The sequence below is a fragment of the Cajanus cajan genome, chromosome 5, assembly GCF_000230855.2.
Source record: "Cajanus cajan strain Asha chromosome 5, NIPB_CcT2T_4, whole genome shotgun sequence".
Classification (NCBI taxonomy): domain Eukaryota; kingdom Viridiplantae; phylum Streptophyta; class Magnoliopsida; order Fabales; family Fabaceae; genus Cajanus; species Cajanus cajan.
This window is the reverse complement of record NC_138521.1, coordinates 70,190,406-70,209,862: the sequence shown is the minus strand read 5'-3', so window position 1 is coordinate 70,209,862 and position 19,457 is coordinate 70,190,406. Positions and strand designations below refer to the sequence as shown.

At 35.4% G+C, this 19,457-nt stretch overlaps 2 protein-coding genes across 4 annotated transcripts; both read left to right on the top strand.

The window, feature by feature from the left end:
• Window positions 1-940: 940 nt before the first annotated feature.
• On the top strand, window positions 941-1,285 carry LOC109809038 (protein RALF-like 33). Its single transcript, XM_020372259.3, has one exon. The coding sequence runs from the start codon at window positions 941-943 to the stop codon at window positions 1,283-1,285; it is 345 nt and encodes a 114-aa protein (XP_020227848.1).
• Window positions 1,286-6,327: 5,042 nt separating this feature from the next.
• Window positions 6,328-17,849, top strand: LOC109809636 (putative histone-arginine methyltransferase 1.4). Of its 3 annotated transcripts, none has more exons than XM_083075861.1 (15): window positions 6,352-6,754; window positions 7,023-7,085; window positions 7,258-7,360; window positions 8,911-9,051; window positions 9,166-9,269; window positions 9,413-9,511; window positions 9,614-9,683; window positions 9,866-9,962; window positions 10,702-10,756; window positions 15,243-15,326; window positions 15,712-15,789; window positions 16,259-16,362; window positions 16,467-16,639; window positions 16,723-16,877; window positions 17,392-17,849. In XM_083075861.1, the coding sequence occupies exons 1-15, from the start codon at window positions 6,575-6,577 to the stop codon at window positions 17,491-17,493; spliced, it is 1,608 nt and encodes a 535-aa protein (XP_082931987.1). In that variant the 5' UTR covers window positions 6,352-6,574; the 3' UTR covers window positions 17,494-17,849. The 3 variants fall into 3 exon arrangements, with proteins under 3 accessions (XP_082931985.1, XP_082931987.1, XP_082931986.1); XM_083075860.1 differs by having other exon boundaries at window positions 8,908-9,051; XM_083075859.1 differs by lacking the exons at window positions 15,243-15,326; window positions 15,712-15,789; window positions 16,259-16,362; ... (1 more) ...; window positions 16,723-16,877; window positions 17,392-17,849 and adding exons at window positions 11,294-12,326; window positions 12,551-12,735 and having other exon boundaries at window positions 6,328-6,754; window positions 8,908-9,051.
• Window positions 17,850-19,457: the final 1,608 nt, after the last annotated feature.

The window sequence follows — 19,457 nt, the reverse complement described above, 5'->3', positions numbered from 1 at the left end:
TTTATATAAAATATCATATAACACATATATATTTATGTCATTTTACAAATAAAAAGTATTTATTATAATATAATTTATATACTAAATATACCTTATATAAAATTTAATTTTGTGAAAGTAAAAATTCATGTATATTGCACGAGAATTGCTATATCTTTCGGAAAAATAATCGAAACAGCGTCCAAAATTTTAAAATACTCACATTTGTTAATAAATTTATTATAAAATAATTATTTAATTTAATGTTTTATAATTTAAATTAATTTTGTAAGAATTTGGAATAAGTTTCGAAGTGATCTAGAATTTTTTATATTGCACGAATCACAATATTAATTAATTAGTAAGATGCATTTATCTAAATATTTTCCAATGAGACACGTAGTAGATTCTGTGTGTCTTTTTTTTTAATTTCAAGTACAGATTAAAGTAACCGAAAAATCACCTGCAATTGTTTCAACGGTGGAGTCTAGATAGTTGAATTTGAAATGCATTTTATTTTTTGTTTTCTTTACAGGTGTTTCCTGAAATCATTTGACAAATTGTATGTGTCCTTACAGGATACAACATTACATAAAATTTGAATTTGTAGAAAATGAAGTAACAACTGGAACAGCTTCAATGAGCCTCCGCCAACTGGCTTAATCGCCATTGCATGTTCCCTTTAATGATTTTGATTTCCATTCATTTTTTCACTTCTGGTTGGGTTGGTGAAATTAAGTCAAAATATGGATCCAATATTATTATTATTATTTTGAATCTCACTCAATTACTTGAATTACTGTATATGATAAGGAGTGCGTGTGAAGCAATTAAAGTGAAGTGGCAGCACTCGTAATTAAGAGGCACATCGGATGGCAGTTTGGAAGAAACCGTCGCATATAATGCGAGAGCAGAGGCAGAGGCTCTTCTCACTCCGTGTTTCGCCAACGCAACCATCACCATGAGAACCAGGTTCGGTGTTTTCTTCTTCGTGTGTGCGATCTTGGCCGTCCACGTGGCACGCTCCTCATCAGCCACGCTCGATTTCGACTCACTCTTCCTCCCTCTCAAGTCCGGCTGCCGCGGATCCGTCGCCGAGTGCAGCCTCCTCGACGAGGAGTTCCTCATGGACTCCGAGACCAACCGGCGCATTCTAGCAGGAAGGAGATACATAAGCTACGGTGCGCTGAGGAGGAACACTGTCCCCTGCTCCCGACGCGGCGCTTCCTACTACAATTGCCGCCCCGGCGCCCAGGCCAACCCCTACCGCCGCGGATGCAGCGCTATCACCAGATGCAGGCGTTGAAATCAAATCATCCCTCTTATTTTACTTTATTTATTTTTTTATTTCATTTTTGTAATTCATCAAAATTTGTTATTGTCATGCTACTACATATACACGACTAGAGAAGAGAAGTAGCTAGAGTTGAATAAAACGTAATCGCCGTCTCTATCTCTCTTGTAATTTTATTTTAGCTACACATATTGTTATTATTATTATTATTATCACCGATTGTTGTTCGGCCAAGTCTAAATTATTTTTATTTTTATTCTTATCGATCGTCGGTGGTGGTTTCGCTTTGGAATGTAATGTCAACTCAAATTATGTAATTCCGAGTGGTTTCTGTGTGGTGTATTATTTTACTTTTAAATTTTTTTAAAAATGTGGTTACAGTACTATATATATCACATAAAATTAGGGTGGAACTAAATGCTCTGAAATCGAAATCGTAATAGAAACTAAAAATCTGCGTGTTTTTGCATATGTGGCTTGAGAAAGAAGGAGGCTGGCATATGTTTCCTCTTTCTCTTTCCAGTACACGTTTTGTTGAAATTGAGGAATAAAAATAGTAGAAAACTAAGGTCATTTTATCATCAAAAGCGAAAACCATAGTCTAGGGTCACTTTCTCTCCTTCCCATTCTACCACAGAAGAAGAAATTTGGGCAAATACACCGGATGGCCCATATGTTTTTGTCGGTTGAAACTTGAAAGTACTCAACATTGTTACTACTTTGCTTTTCGAGAAACTTGTTGTATGAAGCAAAATTTCAAGAATCCTTGTTACGCAACTACAATTTGAAATTTTTTTTCAGCCCCCATCCCGCAGATAGCGCAGCCATTATCATGAAATACTGCAACAGTTTTTTTTTTTTTTTTTTTTAATATTTCAATTTTTTACTTTCCATAAATAAATTCAATGAAAGAGGCAGCATTATGAAATATGTAGTGACAATTACTGGTTCAGTTGAGTTAGTTAAGAAATTTATTATGGTATTTATCAAGCTTGGTAATGCGGTAGTCATTTCATAAACATGCTTTCAATTGCTTTTAAAACTGCCTTTATTTTGTTTTGCTTCCCCTTTGGAGGGGGAATGGTGTTCTAATTCTTATCCTCAATTCAAGGCAACCTCACATGCATTATTATTATTATCAGCATCAATTGAATTGAATTAAAATGAGTGAACGCGTTGGTATGAATATTATGATGGCATCTTTACCTTTTTTGTGTGACAACTAAAATACACCTCACAAACCCTTGTCCCATTATCTTGTGGACAACTATAATTTTGTCGCGAACCACCAATTTGATAATGGAGAGCCCAAACCCGAAAGGCAAAGACCCTTTTACATCTACATCCACACTTGGATAGTTATTACATTATTTAATGGCTATCCCTAGCATGCAGTTCTTCTGCCCATATGCTGTTGCACGCACCAATGCCAAATATCTCAAGTAACTCTCCTAAGCTGTCAAAGAAAATAAAAAAAATATATTTTAAAATACTAATTTCTGAAGAAATAAATACTTTTTAACTTGATAATGGGAAATCAATTTTTTCTATGATTATTGAAATTAAATTATTAAACTTTCACACGATAATTGATTGTAAGGGTGACTACTTTTTTTTTTTTTTTTTTAAATGAATAATAACTAAATATATGTTATAATTTTTCCTAATCCCATTTCTGATAAAAAAAAATGATTTAGAATAAAATGAAAGATTCTTGTATCAAATGCCACCTAATTAAAGAGAATTATTATATGGATAAATATTTTTCCTCGCATAAATATATTTTCCATCATCCATTTTTCTGTATTAATTTTCCTCTTTCTTTCCCATTATTATTAAAATCAAAGTTCCAGAAAACAAAGTCGTGTAAAAGATGCTCTAATTATATTTGTAGCTAATATAGACGTATTAGTAATTAGGAACGGTTAGCCCCTTCAAAAAGTTGGATCGAAAAAAGAATTCAGCGAATTTTACTCAACTTGATATATTTATTATTAGGTCACTAATTTTTTTACTTCTAAAATATATCCAATTTATTTGATTTTATATTTTTATTTTCTTCAATAAATTCAAATAAAAATGAAAAACAAATCAATTTAGGTTAATTTACCAATCCGACCCACGTATACATGTATTAATTAACTCAACTCAACTCATTTGGTAGTTATCTGGTATAGAATATGCATTGTGTGGCAAAATTAAAAATGATCTGTATTTTTTTAAAAAAATATTTACCTTATTATATTTATTCACATATTTTAATTACTGTAGAATAACCTTGTAAAGTGTAAATTAGGGACAGTTTTTTCCGTTGCTATTTTATATTGGTGGAAACAAATTATGGTTTATTTGTTGGGCACGGTAAGAGGGAGCAGTGGGGAACAAGGTTTATCTGGAGAGTGCTTGTTATTTGTTTGCATGGGTATTGGGGGATCTTGGGCTTGAAACAGATGTACTGGGCCTACAGTTATTGGGGCAACCAGATTTACCCATAAGACACTCTCTGGTTGCATGCCAACTTCTTGATTTGATGCCTTCAAGTTTCAATGCTCATGATCATGATTAGCTTCCAGATTGTTTTGGTATTGCATTATTGTTTTCCATAAGACCACAACTGATTAATCACAGTTACGTGTACGTGTCAATTTTGGAATTGATGTTACTTGTTATTCATTCTTGCTATATACTCATCAATGGATCATGTGTTATTCTTTGATTCAGTTTAGGCCCTTTAGGATCATGCTGCACTCAGTCGAGCTATTGTTGCTTGTCACTTTAATTTATGCGGGGCCAAATGATATGTATTTAAGAAAAAGCATAAAAGAAAGACGAATAAATCTTCTTATGGCCTTTCCCTTCAATTAATTTATTCTTTTGGATTGGTCTTCTTTCACACTGGTGGAAAATTGATTAGAATGATTGTTACCCTTTTCACTATTTCACTATTTGTTGTACTTATCTTCGCTCGTGTTGGTTAAACTATACGCCTATGGTAGGAATCTATACTACTGCTGGTGTTGCAATATGCAGTAATATATTGGTAGGTTTATAGAGAAAACTTGCATTGAATCGGAATTTGTTTTTCTCACTTTTTCTTGTATCATGCCCAAAAAGAGTCTCACATGCTCAACATGCAGTGTTAAACTAACAAATGCAAATGCAATCCAATTTGTGGTTGATCTGTTAGAGAGGATTCTATTTATGAATAATGAATAAATCATATAAATAAATTAAATATTATAACATAATAAAAAATTCCAAAATTTTAAGTAAGTGGATTTTTTAATCGTATGTCGTACCTCCCAAGTAAAAGAAAAGGCCAAGTATACCATCATATATGGATAATCTATATCCGGGTGAATGAGGGTCGTGTCTCAATGTGTTTATTTTAAAAAAAATAAAAAAACAAAGATACTAAAAATTATATAATGATAGGTGATTTGTATTTAAAGACCGAATAATTTGAAATAATTAAAATGATGTAATAGTCCAAAAAAAATTAGAAAAAAAATTATACAAAGTTATAATATATGTTAAATTTCAATTGTTAAATTAAATTTTTTTAATGTATGAATCTAAGTTTAGAAATTTTTAAAAAAATTGAAAATTATTTAATATTTCATTTCATTAATTTAAATCGATGAATAATTATAAATATATGTTATATATTGATTTAAATTTATATAATGAAGTACTGTATTATTTTTTTAATAAATTTATAAACTTAATTTATATATTGAAAATTTTTAATTTAATGATTGAATCGTTAAAATTTAATATGATTATTAAGTGAAATTCTTTTTTAAAAAAAATAATGAGATACACATATATACCCTTTTAGTTGATATTGACAAGTTAATTTCATCATCCTTTTATTTGTTACTCAACTTGTGTTGCTCATACCTTCAAAATCTCAATAGATCTATAATTTCTGCTGTGTCCAAATTATTTCCATTTTATGCGGTGATGAAGTTGTGGCTGTAAATTTAGCTTTTAGGTTCGAATTTTATTATTGCTGTTGTAATTTGTAAGAATAAAAAAAAATAAAAATTATTCACATTTTCTGATTTTTTTTTTCAATCCACATTGTTTTGTTGTAATCCGTAAGAATAAACAAATATAAATTATTATAATTTTCTGATTTCTTTCAATCCACATTGTTCAAGTAGTTTTTACACTAGATGTTCTGAAGGGATTGGAGGTTGAAAGAACAATTAGATTATACTCCAACCCCAAGGAAGCATATTATTTTATCCACACAAATTTTCAATATTAAACAAGTCAATATTTTTTTTAAGATCGACAAAGTTAAATGCTTCCTGGCAAGTCCTAATTTGGATAAATTTATTAAGATAGTGTTTAGTTGGAGGAGGAAAGGGAGAAGAGAGGAGATATATATATATATATATATATTTTTTTTTTAATTTTTAAATTATTCTCTTATTTTCTTTTGTGAAATAAATAAAAGAAATAGTGTTGACACATGTTTAATTTTCCAAATGTTGAAAGACTTCGTTAGAAGAAATAATTTTTTTTATAATAATTTTTATATTTTGAAAGAAAATAATTTTTCATTGATTGACGATATATTAACAATTTAAGTTTATTTTCCCAAGTAAAATAAACAACAAAAATACATAGTATGTTAAAGATATAATTTATTAATATTTTGATTAAATGATTGTAGAGTATTTAGAATTATTGAAAAGATAACTCTGAATATCCGAAAGTTGAGGAAGTCTCTTTGCAGTGTCAATAGAAGAATGAATGCAGGGAATCGCTGTAAATAGGGAAAATATTGTTTGTGGCGAAACACCGAATACTAACACTAAAACAATAAAAAAAGAAAGAAGGAGGAATGGCGTGTGATAGAAAACAGCACATGGACAATAACACTGATGTGTGTATAATAGCACTTGACTTGAAAGATTACTTATGCATATAGATATAGAGCATAAGTATATAATAGAACCCCTTAAGAGTTAAGATTAATAAAATAAAATAATTCAGAAAAACTAATTAATTAATTAATGTAATAAAAAAAAAACCCTTCTTCTGGGCAGAATAAAAACCCCATATAGGTGACACAGTAACTCACCAAAGCATAGAACAAAGCCCTCTCTTCTCCGCTCCTCTGGCGGCTCTCAATTTTTGGAACCCCAAACCCTAGTTATATAACTAATTACTCTCACTCGCATAGTTTCACGCGTCATGCTTGTATTTTACTTGTGTTCCACAGAAATTAAGTAACACAAAGAGAGTTGTGGTTTGGTGGAGAACGAAAGAGAGAAGAATAAGATAATGGAGGATTCGTTAGGGCAAAAGTGGAAGCACCGAGAGTTCGCTTTGGCCTCAGTTTCCGACCTCTCTTCACCTCCTTCTTCCGCTTCGCCGGGAATTGCTCGCTTCGACTCTGACGGTCTCCAAATTCATCACCAATCTCACCAGATTCCCCTCAGTGTCCATCCTCGAACTGTTCAGGTTCATTTTCACCTTCTGCTTTTATTCCTACCAAATGCAATAATAATCAAAACGTTTTTCAGCTATCAAACTGTTTGTTTTATCTAATACGGCGGCAAGGTTAATTTTGAATTTTTTTTTTCTCGGCGTTTACTTGTTATTTTTCTTTGAATTCTAATGCTGCGTGTTGCTTTCTTTTATTCACTGAATGGGGAAGCATTCAGTGAATGAGACGATAATCTTCATTAGAATCTGTTAATTATTGTTAATTTGTGGTTTAACTTGACAGTTGTTCAAGGTGAGTCCTGTTCTATCGGTGTGCGTGGTGGAAGGATCTGATGCTGGCAAAAAGGTACAGAGCAGAATCTTTGTGCTAAGCTATATATGGTTGGAAATTTTCAATGCCTGTGTGATGATTTTTTTGTTTTCGTAAGGTTTGTTTTGTTGTTGAATCGTCTTAATGTATTTTATGTTATATTTGAATCCAAATGCTTATGCATTTTAACTGTGCTATTTTGAACCAGACATTGTATTCCAGGGCAGTCACTATCCAGTTTAGAAATGAGGAGGAGAGTGCGGCCTTCCATTGTGTAGTCCAACAGTGGAAGAAGGAAGTCAATACTCAAGGTGCTGTTTTGAAAATGGGTGTAAAGCTTGTTGTGGAATGGCCTCTGTTAGATGATGACATTGTTCCAATTGCACATCGGGCAAAGGCCTTTTCCATGTTTTCATGTTCTATTGTTATTAATTAATTGCTTCAGGTCATGTTTGGTGGTCAGAGTGATATTTATGCACCAACTGAATATTAGTTATTAAACCTGTAAAACTTGGAATATATAGGCATAAGCATTTTCTTTTAATGTATTATTATTATTATTTAAAAGCGCTTTACTTTCAACATATATGTAACTTGTCTGCTGGCCAAAAAGATTTTATTCTTTCACATGCTGATTTTGGAAGTTGATCTATGGCAAACTAACAAATTTATTAGGCTAGTTAATGCTAGTGAAGCCTAGGTTGTCAATAGCAGTCGGAGCGGCATGGAGCTGCTACATTGATGCCATCATGTGGTTTTTCAATGTTGCTGCTGGGGTGGGAGTGAGGCGGCTGCTCTGCGGCTACAATTGCTGGTTTAGGGGCAGTTTGAATATGGCTGACAGAACAGGAAAAGGAAACAGTGTTTGAGAGGTCTTGGTAACTCTGACTGTGGGTTTAAGGGCAGTTTGAACAACACGCGCCTGACAGAATAAGAAAAGGTAACGGTGCACGTGTGTGTGGTAACTCGGATAACTCCGAAGTTGATAGAAGTAGGTTGCGCTTGACGAGGTGTACCAAACTCTAGGTTTGCCGTAGAAAAAGGTGGCCAGCGGCAGACTGCACTGGACGGAGGTGGACTAGATGGAACAACAGAGTGGGATTGTACCCATCTAATACCAACTTGAATATTGAGAAATACTGTTTTAGGGGAAATCAGTGAGTTCTCTCTCTGATCTGTATATTCATATTAACTTAACAAAAAGTAATTAGATGCAAAGGAGGATAAAAAGCCTGTGACATTGCACCACAACAGGCCATAATATTCCTTGACAAAGTGCTTAAATATATACATAATATTCCTTGACATTCTATTTTATGTTTTGTTTAAGTACTTTGAATTTTGAGTTATTTTTCTGTTTTGAGCTTATATTATATATACACATAATATTAGAATAGCGGTCATTCCACTATCCCACTTTTGGGATCGCCTGCTCCTCTTCACTATTTGGGGTTGACAAATATGATTGAAACCTTGTTTAATTTCAAATATCCATGGTTTTAATTTTATTATCCATGGATAACGAAATTTCTTATCACAGTGTTTCTCTTGTTTCAGTTCTCATTGCATTTACTATTTCCTAGGTAGCATTGATTGCTAATTTTCGTTGATGTGGCTGGCACCTAATGTGCTGTTTGGACAACTCACTTTCCTGCCAAACTTTTCTGTTTTATATTTATATGTGTTTGTATATATATTCATTTTTATATTTAATTTTAAACATGGATCATGATCATAGGTCTTTTATTTTACTTGTTCTCATAAGGTTCTATTCATTCCATGCGTCACTTTCCTTTTTGTTTTTCAGTAAAGTATGATATTTGTTGATTTTTATGTTTTTTTTTTTTTTTAATTCCAGAAGGCAACGAACGAATTGGAACAATTACAGCATCTAAAAGCAAATTTGATGAAAAAATAGAATCATCATCTGCAAAAATGTATTTCCATTATTATGGACAACTTCTGCATCAGCAAAATATGTTGCAGGACTATGTGCGGACAGGTTATACCTTGTTGCATTCTAGTGGTCATCTTTTTTTATTTTTCTCCTCCTTTTTTGAATTCTACCTATTTATGTTACCTTGATCTGACAAATTAGATAATAATATTGTTTCAGGAACCTATCATGCTGCTGTTATTGAGAACCGTGCTGATTTCATTGGTCGTGTTGTGGTTGATGTGGGTGCTGGTAGCGGTATTTTGTCATTATTTGCTGCTCAGGTAGCTCAGCACATTAATTGGCATAAATATATTTGTAGCATATGATAAGTGTAATTGCTTCTAATTTAAAGAAAGTTCTGGTGTCTCCTTGGGCCCTGCAATCAAAGCTTTTACTAAGTTTTGTTATTATGGAATTCACTTAGGCTGGTGCAAAACATGTTTATGCTGTGGAAGCATCTGAAATGGCAGAATATGCACGGAAACTTATAGCTGGAAACCCAACACTGGCTCAACGAATTACAGTAAGATCTGTTTCCTAGATTTTGCTACAATCCTTGTCTATTAATTATTAGGTATCTTATTATTCCTGGAACTGTTTTATTTAATAATAATATTATATATAGGTGATCAAAGGCAAAGTTGAGGATGTTGAATTGCCAGAAAAAGCAGATATTTTGATCTCTGAGCCCATGGGTATGCTCATATTCTACTTCCTTCCTGGGAAAAAATGCTGCTGATTTTCAATGTATTATTTATGTGTATCTATGTAGTCAAATATGTTTTGTTTTTGCTGTTTCTTATGTAGAGTTAAGTTGTGGCACGACATGTTGAAATTCTACTCTTTTATTGGTTGGAAAAATTTCTTTGTTATTCAGGCACCTTGTTAGTCAATGAAAGAATGCTGGAGTCTTATGTCATTGCCAGAGATAGGTTTCTCAGTCCTACTGGGAAAATGTTTCCAGCAGTGGGAAGGTAAATTTGCATCCTTTTCTATCTTTCTTTGAGTTTCTAGCATGTGACAATGTTGAAGGTGATTATGACAAAATGATTCTACCGGGGCAAGTTATTGGCAAATAATTCTCTGCTTATTCAAAGTATCATTTCTTATTTTTTTTTACCCCAACATTATTGACATATTAACAATTTTTATTTTATTTTATTTTTTATATTTTTTATAAATGGTAACATCTACTGCTATTTCAAAGACAGTTCACAATAATATCAAGCGCATTATGTTTGAAACACGTGTCATTCATGTTTTACACCTATATTTATTTTGAATTCTTGATCCAACTACGAACTTTCAAGGTCTAGGACTCTAGGTGCTTACTTGTTCTCAATGTTATATTGTTCAATTTCAAATGATTTAGGATTTTGGGTGAATTTGGAATAGCTTTAAAAGTTTGTGATTTTACTTTATTTTCATAAGCTTTTTATTTTATTTATTTATTTATTGATTTTTCTTATAACTTATGAGGAAAGCAGTAAAATATTTTTCTTTTTAATTTTGAACAAACTACTTTAATTGTCATAAATTATTTTGAACTTAATTATCATAAAATTTTCTAAACTTTTTTTCTCTTTCAAATAAGAATTTTCTTAAAATAAAAACGAACAGGCCCTTTAAAGTATGCAGTTTTATTTGTCAATGCTTGTAATTATCTAATTATTATCTTGTCTTCTTCTAACCTTGAGTTTATTGCTGGTGTAGGATTCACATGGCACCTTTCACTGATGAATATTTGTTTATTGAAATTGCCAATAAGGTGTGTGATTAATGTGTTTGTGTATGTGTGTGTCTTTGTATTCCTTCAAATATTTTGTTATGTAGCTCATACTTCTGACTTCTTAGAAGTGTGTTTATTATTTCTCTTGAAATTATGGTGCATAGTTGTTTACATATATTTGTTCAGACAAACCTCTACATATTTGTTTCTATATCTCATATTTATATATCTTTAAAAGGATCGTTTTGCATCTGGAATTGGCAGCAAGATTTAATAAAAGGATTACAAATAAGCCAGTTTAGAGTGTCTCTTACTGAGCTTTGATTCAGTTGTCCAGTGAAATGGATTTCAATGATATTCAGCTGTGATTCCTTACACTAATAGTGTATTTGGGAAAATTGTGAAAATTAGATTATTTCAATAATCGAATATATGAATGATCAATTATTGTTATTGTTAGATATAGTTTGACTACATCGGCTTAGGCCCACTACTTTGTATATAAACCTATCTTTCATTTTGCAATACACAAGGATATGTTCATTGCATTTACCATTTCTCTCAACATGGTATCAGAGCCTGGTTCCGATCCAAGGGCATGTGGGTTATGGGCCTCTTTCCATTGACAAGTTAGATGGAACCAATTATGACACTTGGGCTTCCGATATCAAGCTGTGGCTTAAGGGACAGGATTATGTTGCTCACCTTACACAAACAGTTACTTCTGTTGACGAGAAAGATCGTCCTCGCTGGTCGAAAATTGATGCTCAAATTTGTAGTGTCCTTAAGTCGACCATTCATCCCTCCCTCAAGCAAATTTTTCGTGCTCATGAGACATGTGTTGATGTATGGGAACAAGCACGATTGTTGTACACCAATGATACTCAACGTCTCTATGGTGTATGTCAAAATCTCCAGAGTATTATTTCTCCCCGACGCCTTGAGGGCTCCATGGCTGAGTATTTGGGCAAAGTTCATGGCCTTCTCCATGACTTCAATGAACTTTTGCCTCCCGCTGCCACTCCTGCCAAGGAACTAGAGCAACGCCAAACTTTTTTTATGTTGATGGCATTGTATGGACTCCCTGATGAGTACTCTTCCATTCGTGATCAGATTCTGGGATCTCCGACCGTGCCTACTTTGAACTCGGCTTGGTCCACCCTGTTGCGTGTGCCCTGCAAGTCTTTCCCTGACATACCTTCTTCTGCTCCCACTGGTGACTCCTCTGCTTTGGTTTCTCAGCGTGACGATTGTCATCGTTCTCGCAAATTGGGCAAGGGTCGTCCCAAGTGTGATCATTGTCACAAACTTGGTCACACAATTGACCGTTGTTACGTCTTACATGGTCGTCCCACTCACCCTGCTACTGCTGTTGCCCACACTACCTCCTCTGTCTCTATTGCATCTGGTGCTACCCCCTCTGATGGTTCTGGTTCTGGATCTGAACCTCCAGCTCTCTTCCATGACTTCCTTAAATGGTATGAGGAACGTCAGGCTTTCAATTCCACTGCCTCTATTGCGCGCACAAGGCCTTCATTTGTTGGTCTCACTCACTCCAGTTCTTTTGGTCCTTGGGTCCTAGATTCTGGTGCTACCGATCATATTTCTGGTAATCGGTCTCTTTTCTCCTCTCTTTCTACCTCTAGTTATTTACCCTCTATCACTATGGCTAATGGCTCTCGTGCCACCTCTCATGGTGTTGGTACTGTCCATCTTTCTCCTCTCTCTATTGACAATGTCCTAGAGTCTCCTTTTAATTTATTATCACTCAGTCGTCTTACTTGCTCTCTTAACTATCTTATCACTTTTACTAAAGATTTTGTTTTCTTACAGGACCGGAGTTTGGGACGGATGATTGGCACCGGATGTGAGTCCCATGGCCTTTATCACCTACATACTTCTGCTCTTGCTGGTTTGGTGGTGGATTCCCCTTCTCTCATCCATGCCCAATTAGGCCATCCTAGTCTTGTCAATCTTCAACACCTTGTACCACGTCTGTCTAAGTTGTCTCATTTGTCATGTGATGGAATCATAAGTCGTGTCAATTAGACAAACATAGTCGTAGTTCCTTTTCTCGGAGTGTCCCCAACCGAGAGTTGTCTCCTTTTGCTTTAGTTCACTATGATATTTGGGGGCCGAGTCAGGTTAGGTCCACTTTAGGATTTCAATATTTTGTAACTTTTATTGATGATTACTCTCGATGTACATGATTATTTTTAATGAAAAATCGATTTGAATTATTTTCCATATTTCAATCCTTTTATAATGAAATTCATAATCAATTTAGTGTTTCTATTCTTACTTTTTGTAGTGATAATGCTCGTGAATATCTCTCTTACTCCTTTCAAGCCTTCATGGCTTCCCATGGTATTCTGCATTAGACATCTTGTGCATATACCCCTCAACAAAATGGGGTGGCCAAGCGCAAAAATAGACACTTGCTTGAGACCACTCGCACCCTCTTACTTCATGGTCATGTTCCTCAACCTTTTTGGGGTGATGCTATTCTTACTGCATGCTATCTCATCAATCGAATGCCATCTTCTGTTCTCAACAATCAAATATCTCACTCTATTTTGTTCCCCAATCATCCTCTCCACCCTCTACCTCCTCGCGTCTTTAGATCTACTTGTTTCGTCCATAATCACAGTCCTGGTCTTGACAAACTATCCGCTCGGTCTCACAAATGTGTCTTTTTAGGGTATCCTCGGTCTCAAAAAGGGTATAAATGTTTCTCACCATCTCTTCGTTGTTATTTAATTTCAGCTAATGTCACCTTTCTAGAGTCTTCTTTCTACTTTCCTTCTCCTTCATCTTCTGCACCTGTCCTTGCCCCCTCATCGACCCCTCTTGTCCTTGATACTCCTCCTATGTCTGCTGTGTCACCCGACCCATCACCTCTGCCTCTCCTTCAAGTTTATCATCGTCGGCAACGCTCTTGCCTTCCTACTGGGCCCCCTGGTGACTCTCCTCTGGTGCCACCACCTTCGTCCCCTCCGGCCCAACCACTTGAGTTTGACCTCCCAATTGCCCTTCGGAAAGGTAATCGTTCTACTCGTAATCCTTCCCCTCATTATATTACTTTGAGTTATCACAGGTTATCCTCTTCCCAATATACTTGTCTCTCTTCTATTTCCTGTGTCTATTCCTAAAATTGTAGGTGATGCCTTAGCCCACCCTGGTTCCTTTGCCTCTTGAGAAGTCTGTGGTTGGGTGTCGCAGGATCTTCACAATCAAGGCTGGTCTTGATGGCACCATTGATCGCCTCAAAGCTCGTTTGGTCGCCAAAGGTTATACTCAAATTTTTGGATTAGACTATGGTGATACATTCTCCCCCGTTGCCAAGATGGCCTCTGTCAGATTATTCTTAGCCATGGCTGCTCTTCGCTGCTGGCTTCTCTATCAACTAGATGTTAAAAATGCCTTCCTTCATGGGGATTTGCTAGAGGAAATTTATATGGAGCAACCTCCTGGGTTTGTTGCTCAGGGGGAGTCTTCCGGTTTGGTATGTCGTCTCCGCAAATCACTTTATGGTCTTAAGCAGTCTCCAAGGGCATGGTTTGGTCGATTTAGTACCGTAGTCCAACAATTTGGTATGACTCGAAGTGAAGCTGATCATTCTATTTTTTATTGACATTCCACTGTTGGGTGCATCTACTTGATAGTGTATGTTGATGATATTGTTCTTATTGGTAGTGACCATCATGGCATTTATCAGATAAAACATTTTTGCCATCACTTTCAGACAAAAGACTTGGTAAACTTAGATATTTCTTGGGGATTGAGGTAGCACAATCTAAAAATGGAATTGTAATATCTCAAAGGAAGTATGCATTGGATATTTTAGAGGAAACTGGGCTAATGAGTTCCAAGCCCGTTGATACACCTATAGATCTCAATGCTAAACTTCTACCTAGTCAGGGGGAGCCTTTCTCAAATCCTGAGAGGTACAGAAGATTGGTTGAGAAATTGAATTATCTCACGGTAATTCGTCCTGACATCTCCTTTGCAGTTAGTGTGGTGAGTCAATTTCTCAATTCTCCATGCGTAGGACATTGGAATGCAGTCATCCGCATTCTAAAATATATCAAAGGTGCTCCAGGAAAAGGTTTATTATATGACTACAACAATCATACTCTAGTTGTGGGGTACTCATAAGCTTCAAATATTCGGTTTTATAAAAACAATTTACAAATTTAAGTTGTTGTCCCAAACATACAACCTACTTTGTAAAAAGTTTTTTTTTTCCTGAAAAAACAGTTGAAAGTGAGAAAATTAATATTTCCTGAACATGCTATAAAAGAGAAATAGGGGGAAAAAAATAACAGCAAAGCGTTTTGCTTCATAGGATCTGTCATAAACTGCCAATTTCATATTTTTTTAGAATTGCATCATGGTTTAAAGCATTCTTTTACAGATTTAGTGATAATTGCCCGGTGAAAATTTGGTACTCTTCAGACTGTTCCCTTCTGTGTTTTTTTATACTCTTTTTCTTCTTTTTAACTAATTATTTTGTTATTGTTAGGCCCTGTTTTGGCAGCAGCAAAACTATTATGGTGTTGATTTAACACCCCTACATGGTACTGCATTTCAAGGATACTTTTCTCAGGTATCATACGTTTTCTAAAATTTACTGATGATTAGAGTATGAAATGATTGCTTTTTTTTTTGGGGGTGGGGGGGGGGGTGTTTGATCTCCTTGAACATGGAAAATATTAAATGTGATACTGTCTTTTTTCATCCCTGTTATATATGTAGTAAATGAAAATGGAGACTTAGAAATGCCACAGTTGTCATATGAATTGGCAAACATAAATAGGTGTAGGTACGAAACATCTGCTAGCCATTATTACCTTCAGCCTTTAGGGATATATTTTAATAGTGTTTTGTGTATTATTCATGTACTCTTTTGGTTTTGTTGCGGTAAATTTGGTCTCTTAATTAAATTTTTTATGTCACTAATATCGTCTTTTCATTTCTTCTCCTCCATAAAGCCTGTGGTGGATGCTTTTGATCCAAGATTGTTAATAGCTCCTCCAATGTTCCATGTGATAGACTTCACCAAAATAAAGGTAGGAATCACCTTTGTTTTGTTTAAACATTAAAGTCCATATTATTTTCTGACCTTGTTTCATTTTTATAGGATCCTGTTGGTGCTGGTAAATTGCAGTCTCTGATCAAACAAGCTGATTTATTTTGATTGTATTCAGTTTTCCATCTAATTGTTGTATTTTAATGCAAACCCAATTCCTTATTGAAACCCTTTTAATAGAAGTCTCAGTCATCTAATAGCTTGTAGTTGTTTTCTTGTGGTTCTCTGGAAGAAGAAATTATTTGAAAAACTACATAAAAAAAGGAATTTATTTTTTCTGGTTATGTAACTGTTTTGTACAGAGTACTGTTGGCCAGGGACTTAATTGGGTTCATCATTCCTTCTGCTTTTTTTATTTTTTATTTTATTTATTTATTATGATTTGAATGCTTGAAGTAAAGTTGACTGTAAATTTTTGACCACTGATCTGATCACTTTTTACTCTGTAGGAGGAAGAGCTGTATGAAATTGATATTCCTCTGAGATTCATAGCGTCTATGGGCACTAGAGTTCATGGGTTGGCCTGTTGGTTTGACGTGCTGTTCAATGGAAGGTACGTATTCCTCTTCATTAATAAGGTTGACCCTATTTTTTTATTAGAAGTTCTGGACTCTGTTCCTATCTGTTAATTTGTTTCTGATTATTACAAATCCACAGTACTGTGCAGAGGTGGCTTACCACTGCTCCTGGGTCACCGACAACCCATTGGTACCAGTTACGCTGTGTTCTCTCTCAGCCAATTTATGTCATGGCAGGACAAGAAATTACTGGAAGGCTTCACTTGATTGCCCACAACGCACAGAGTTACACAATTTATTTAACGTTGTCAGGTTGGTAATTGTGTCTTTTCTTTTCCTTATTATCGCTATACATGCACCATCATGTTAATGAGCATGATTCCAATTTGTATTAGCTAAAATGTGGGGTCCTGGTGCTGAACAAGGAGGAATTCTTCAAACATCATCATGTAAACTTGATCTGAAGGAACCTTACTATAGAATGTCTCAACCGCAAGCTTATGCATTAGCTCAAGATCAGCAGCAACCTCAACCACTTATACAAACACAGGTATTGAATTTATGGTCTCATCTGTTTCTTTCCACTCTCACTTTGAATTGAAATTCAGAGAAAAATTAAATATGGATTTTTTTTAATGTCTACGGAGTTTGTTAGATTAAATTTAGGGGAGAATACAGGACGAATTACAAAGTAGGGAATCTTATACAGTATATTTTCGGTGTTTTGACTAAAGTATTCCCATTGGCATTACTATGAGACTACTCCCTCAAGCATTTGCGACTATTTACTGACCAAGAACCCAACAACTGTTCTCCAAGATTCAAATTTTAGTCTTCTGCGCATATAATTAATCAATGCCAGAACATGAACATAAAAAATTGGAATTTGCCAATAATAGAAATTGAAACAGAATCTAGGCTAGGCCCATGTTGGCTACCTAAGACAGGTAGTCTGTTGGATTAATTGCATCAAATGACTTAACAGCAATCTAATCTTGGATTTGGTTGCCTTTAATATTTATTTCACTGTTTGTGTTGTCAGTGACAATCACTTTCTTTTTCAGGATATACATATTCAATCTCAGGATTTGGATGAAGCCGAAATAGTGCAACAGCCTTCGCCTAATTCATGTGCTCAGATTGATTCACTGATGCAGAATGTATAACCTACCCAATTTTCTGTTTGTAACATGAATTTTGCCATGCTGCAGCAAGTTGGGGGCCGTGTGTCTGTATTTGGACATTCCCCTTGCATGTAGATTCTGTTTAATCTATTGTCCTCGATTGCCTGGCAAACTTAGGAATTTACTTAGCTGGCTGAGCGCTTTGTAAGAAGATCAACGATGCAGAGAATATTCTAGTAGAAATTGCAACCCATACTCAGGTATTAGGTAGAAGTGAAGAGGCGCAAACATGCTCTCTGCTTGTACTACTACTACTCATTCAAAATGGCGCACTTGCCAAGTGAAAGCCAATGTATTGTAATCGAAATCAGATTTTTAATGGAACTTCATTTTAGGTATTTTTTGGTTTGAAAATTTTATATTTCATATTCTTGGCGGTCAAAATTTACTTGAAAAAAAAAAAGAAGCTAAAATTGTCCAAAAAGATTAAAGCTTTGTTTTCGAAGTCTTTCTGCATAACTTGTTGAAGTGGATCCACGTGGTACACTGATAGGGATGTCAAAATGGTTAATATGACCGACTTAAACCAGCTATTTTTTTTTTTTGGTCGTGATGGATCTGTTATGGGTGGTGTTTGATTTTTCTTTGGAAACTCAGAAAATCAATGTTACATTTTGAATTAGTGCTTTTAGAATGTGTATTTTTTCTGTTCAATGAAATTCAACTTTAAAACACACATGTCCTAAGTGGTCCATGGTACATCATAATTTTAAGCCCTTAGGTTATTCTTTATTTTTATAGGTCCACGGCATACCATAATTTAAATCTTAGATCAATCTTTATTTTTATGGGTTGTATCTTACTTTTTGCACTGGATTATGGAAAATTCTAACATGAAGTACTAAAAAATGTGGTACATGGATGAAACAATAATTTTTTTTATCATTGGATATATTATTTAAAAAATGAATGGTTGATATTTGTGACTGGCAACTAGAAGGTTTTGGTTTCCTTTCAAACTCTAACTCCTAAACCCTTCAATTTGCGGCGGTGGAGATGCAAAGCTTCCATGGCCTAAATCTAGGTGAAGGTGATGGAGGTGTAGGAGGGGTGGATGGGGTCGGTGCTGGTGGCGACGATGATTGCTTCTCTTTCCTCAAGACTTGTAGATCCGAGATCCTCCAAGAACTGCGCCACCGTCCTCTATCGCAGCTTACGCGTGTCGATGTCCTCGCTGCCCATGACCTTGCGCGACGCCGATGACGAAGATGACCTTGTCGGCGGTACAGGTGAATTAACCGGTGAGGACGGCGACCAAGTGAAGTTTCTAGGGGATGGTGCTGTGTAGGGGGTGGTGAATTTTTAGGTGGTGGGGACCGTGGCGGCGTGGTGGCCAGAGGATGTGAATTTTGCGTTGGTGGTGATGATGAGTTGTTTGGTGGTGGTGCAAATGGCTATGGTGGTGGTGATGATGGTGGTGGAGATGTATTGTTAGAAGGGTTTGATGGTGGGGCAGTGAAGGGCTTCTTAATGGAACCGGTGCTGACGATGGTGGTAGTGGTGGAGAGCTAGGTGGAACTGGTGGCAGCACCGGAGAAGTTGGCGGCGATGAAGACGGCGGTGGTGATGGTGGAGGTGTTAATGGAGGGGAAGTTCTAGACATGGGAAGAGGCGCTAACAGCAGAGCAAGTAGCGGTGCTATCGGAGGTGGGGTTGATGGAGGCGGTGAAAGGGGAGAAGAGGTTGTTGTGGCAGTGGAGTGGTGGTGGTGGTGGACGGTGAGAGACTAGTAGTGTTGGAAGAGAGTGGTGTTTGTGGCGGTGGCGCAACCATGGATGACGATAGAGACTTTGAAAAGACATTATAAATTAAAAATATTTATGATTTATATTTTTTTTCTTCCGATTTTAATCGGCAAGAATAAGTCAATTTAATGGTATATGAATGAAGCATATAATAAAGTACTTTATGCTAGAAGCACTCATACATTATTTCTCTTCAAACTA

Coding starts and splice junctions, on each gene's coding strand:
- LOC109809038 (XM_020372259.3), top strand. CDS start 941: ATGAGAACCAGGTTCGGTGTTTTCTTCTTCGTGTGTGCGATCTTGGCC.
- LOC109809636 (XM_083075859.1), top strand. CDS start 6,575: ATGGAGGATTCGTTAGGGCAAAAGTGGAAGCACCGAGAGTTCGCTTTG. Junction 9,512..9,613: donor CACTGGCTCAACGAATTACA/GTAAGATCTGTT, acceptor TATTATATATAG/GTGATCAAAGGCAAAGTTGA. Junction 12,327..12,550: donor TGCTACCGATCATATTTCTG/GTAATCGGTCTC, acceptor GTTTTCTTACAG/GACCGGAGTTTGGGACGGAT.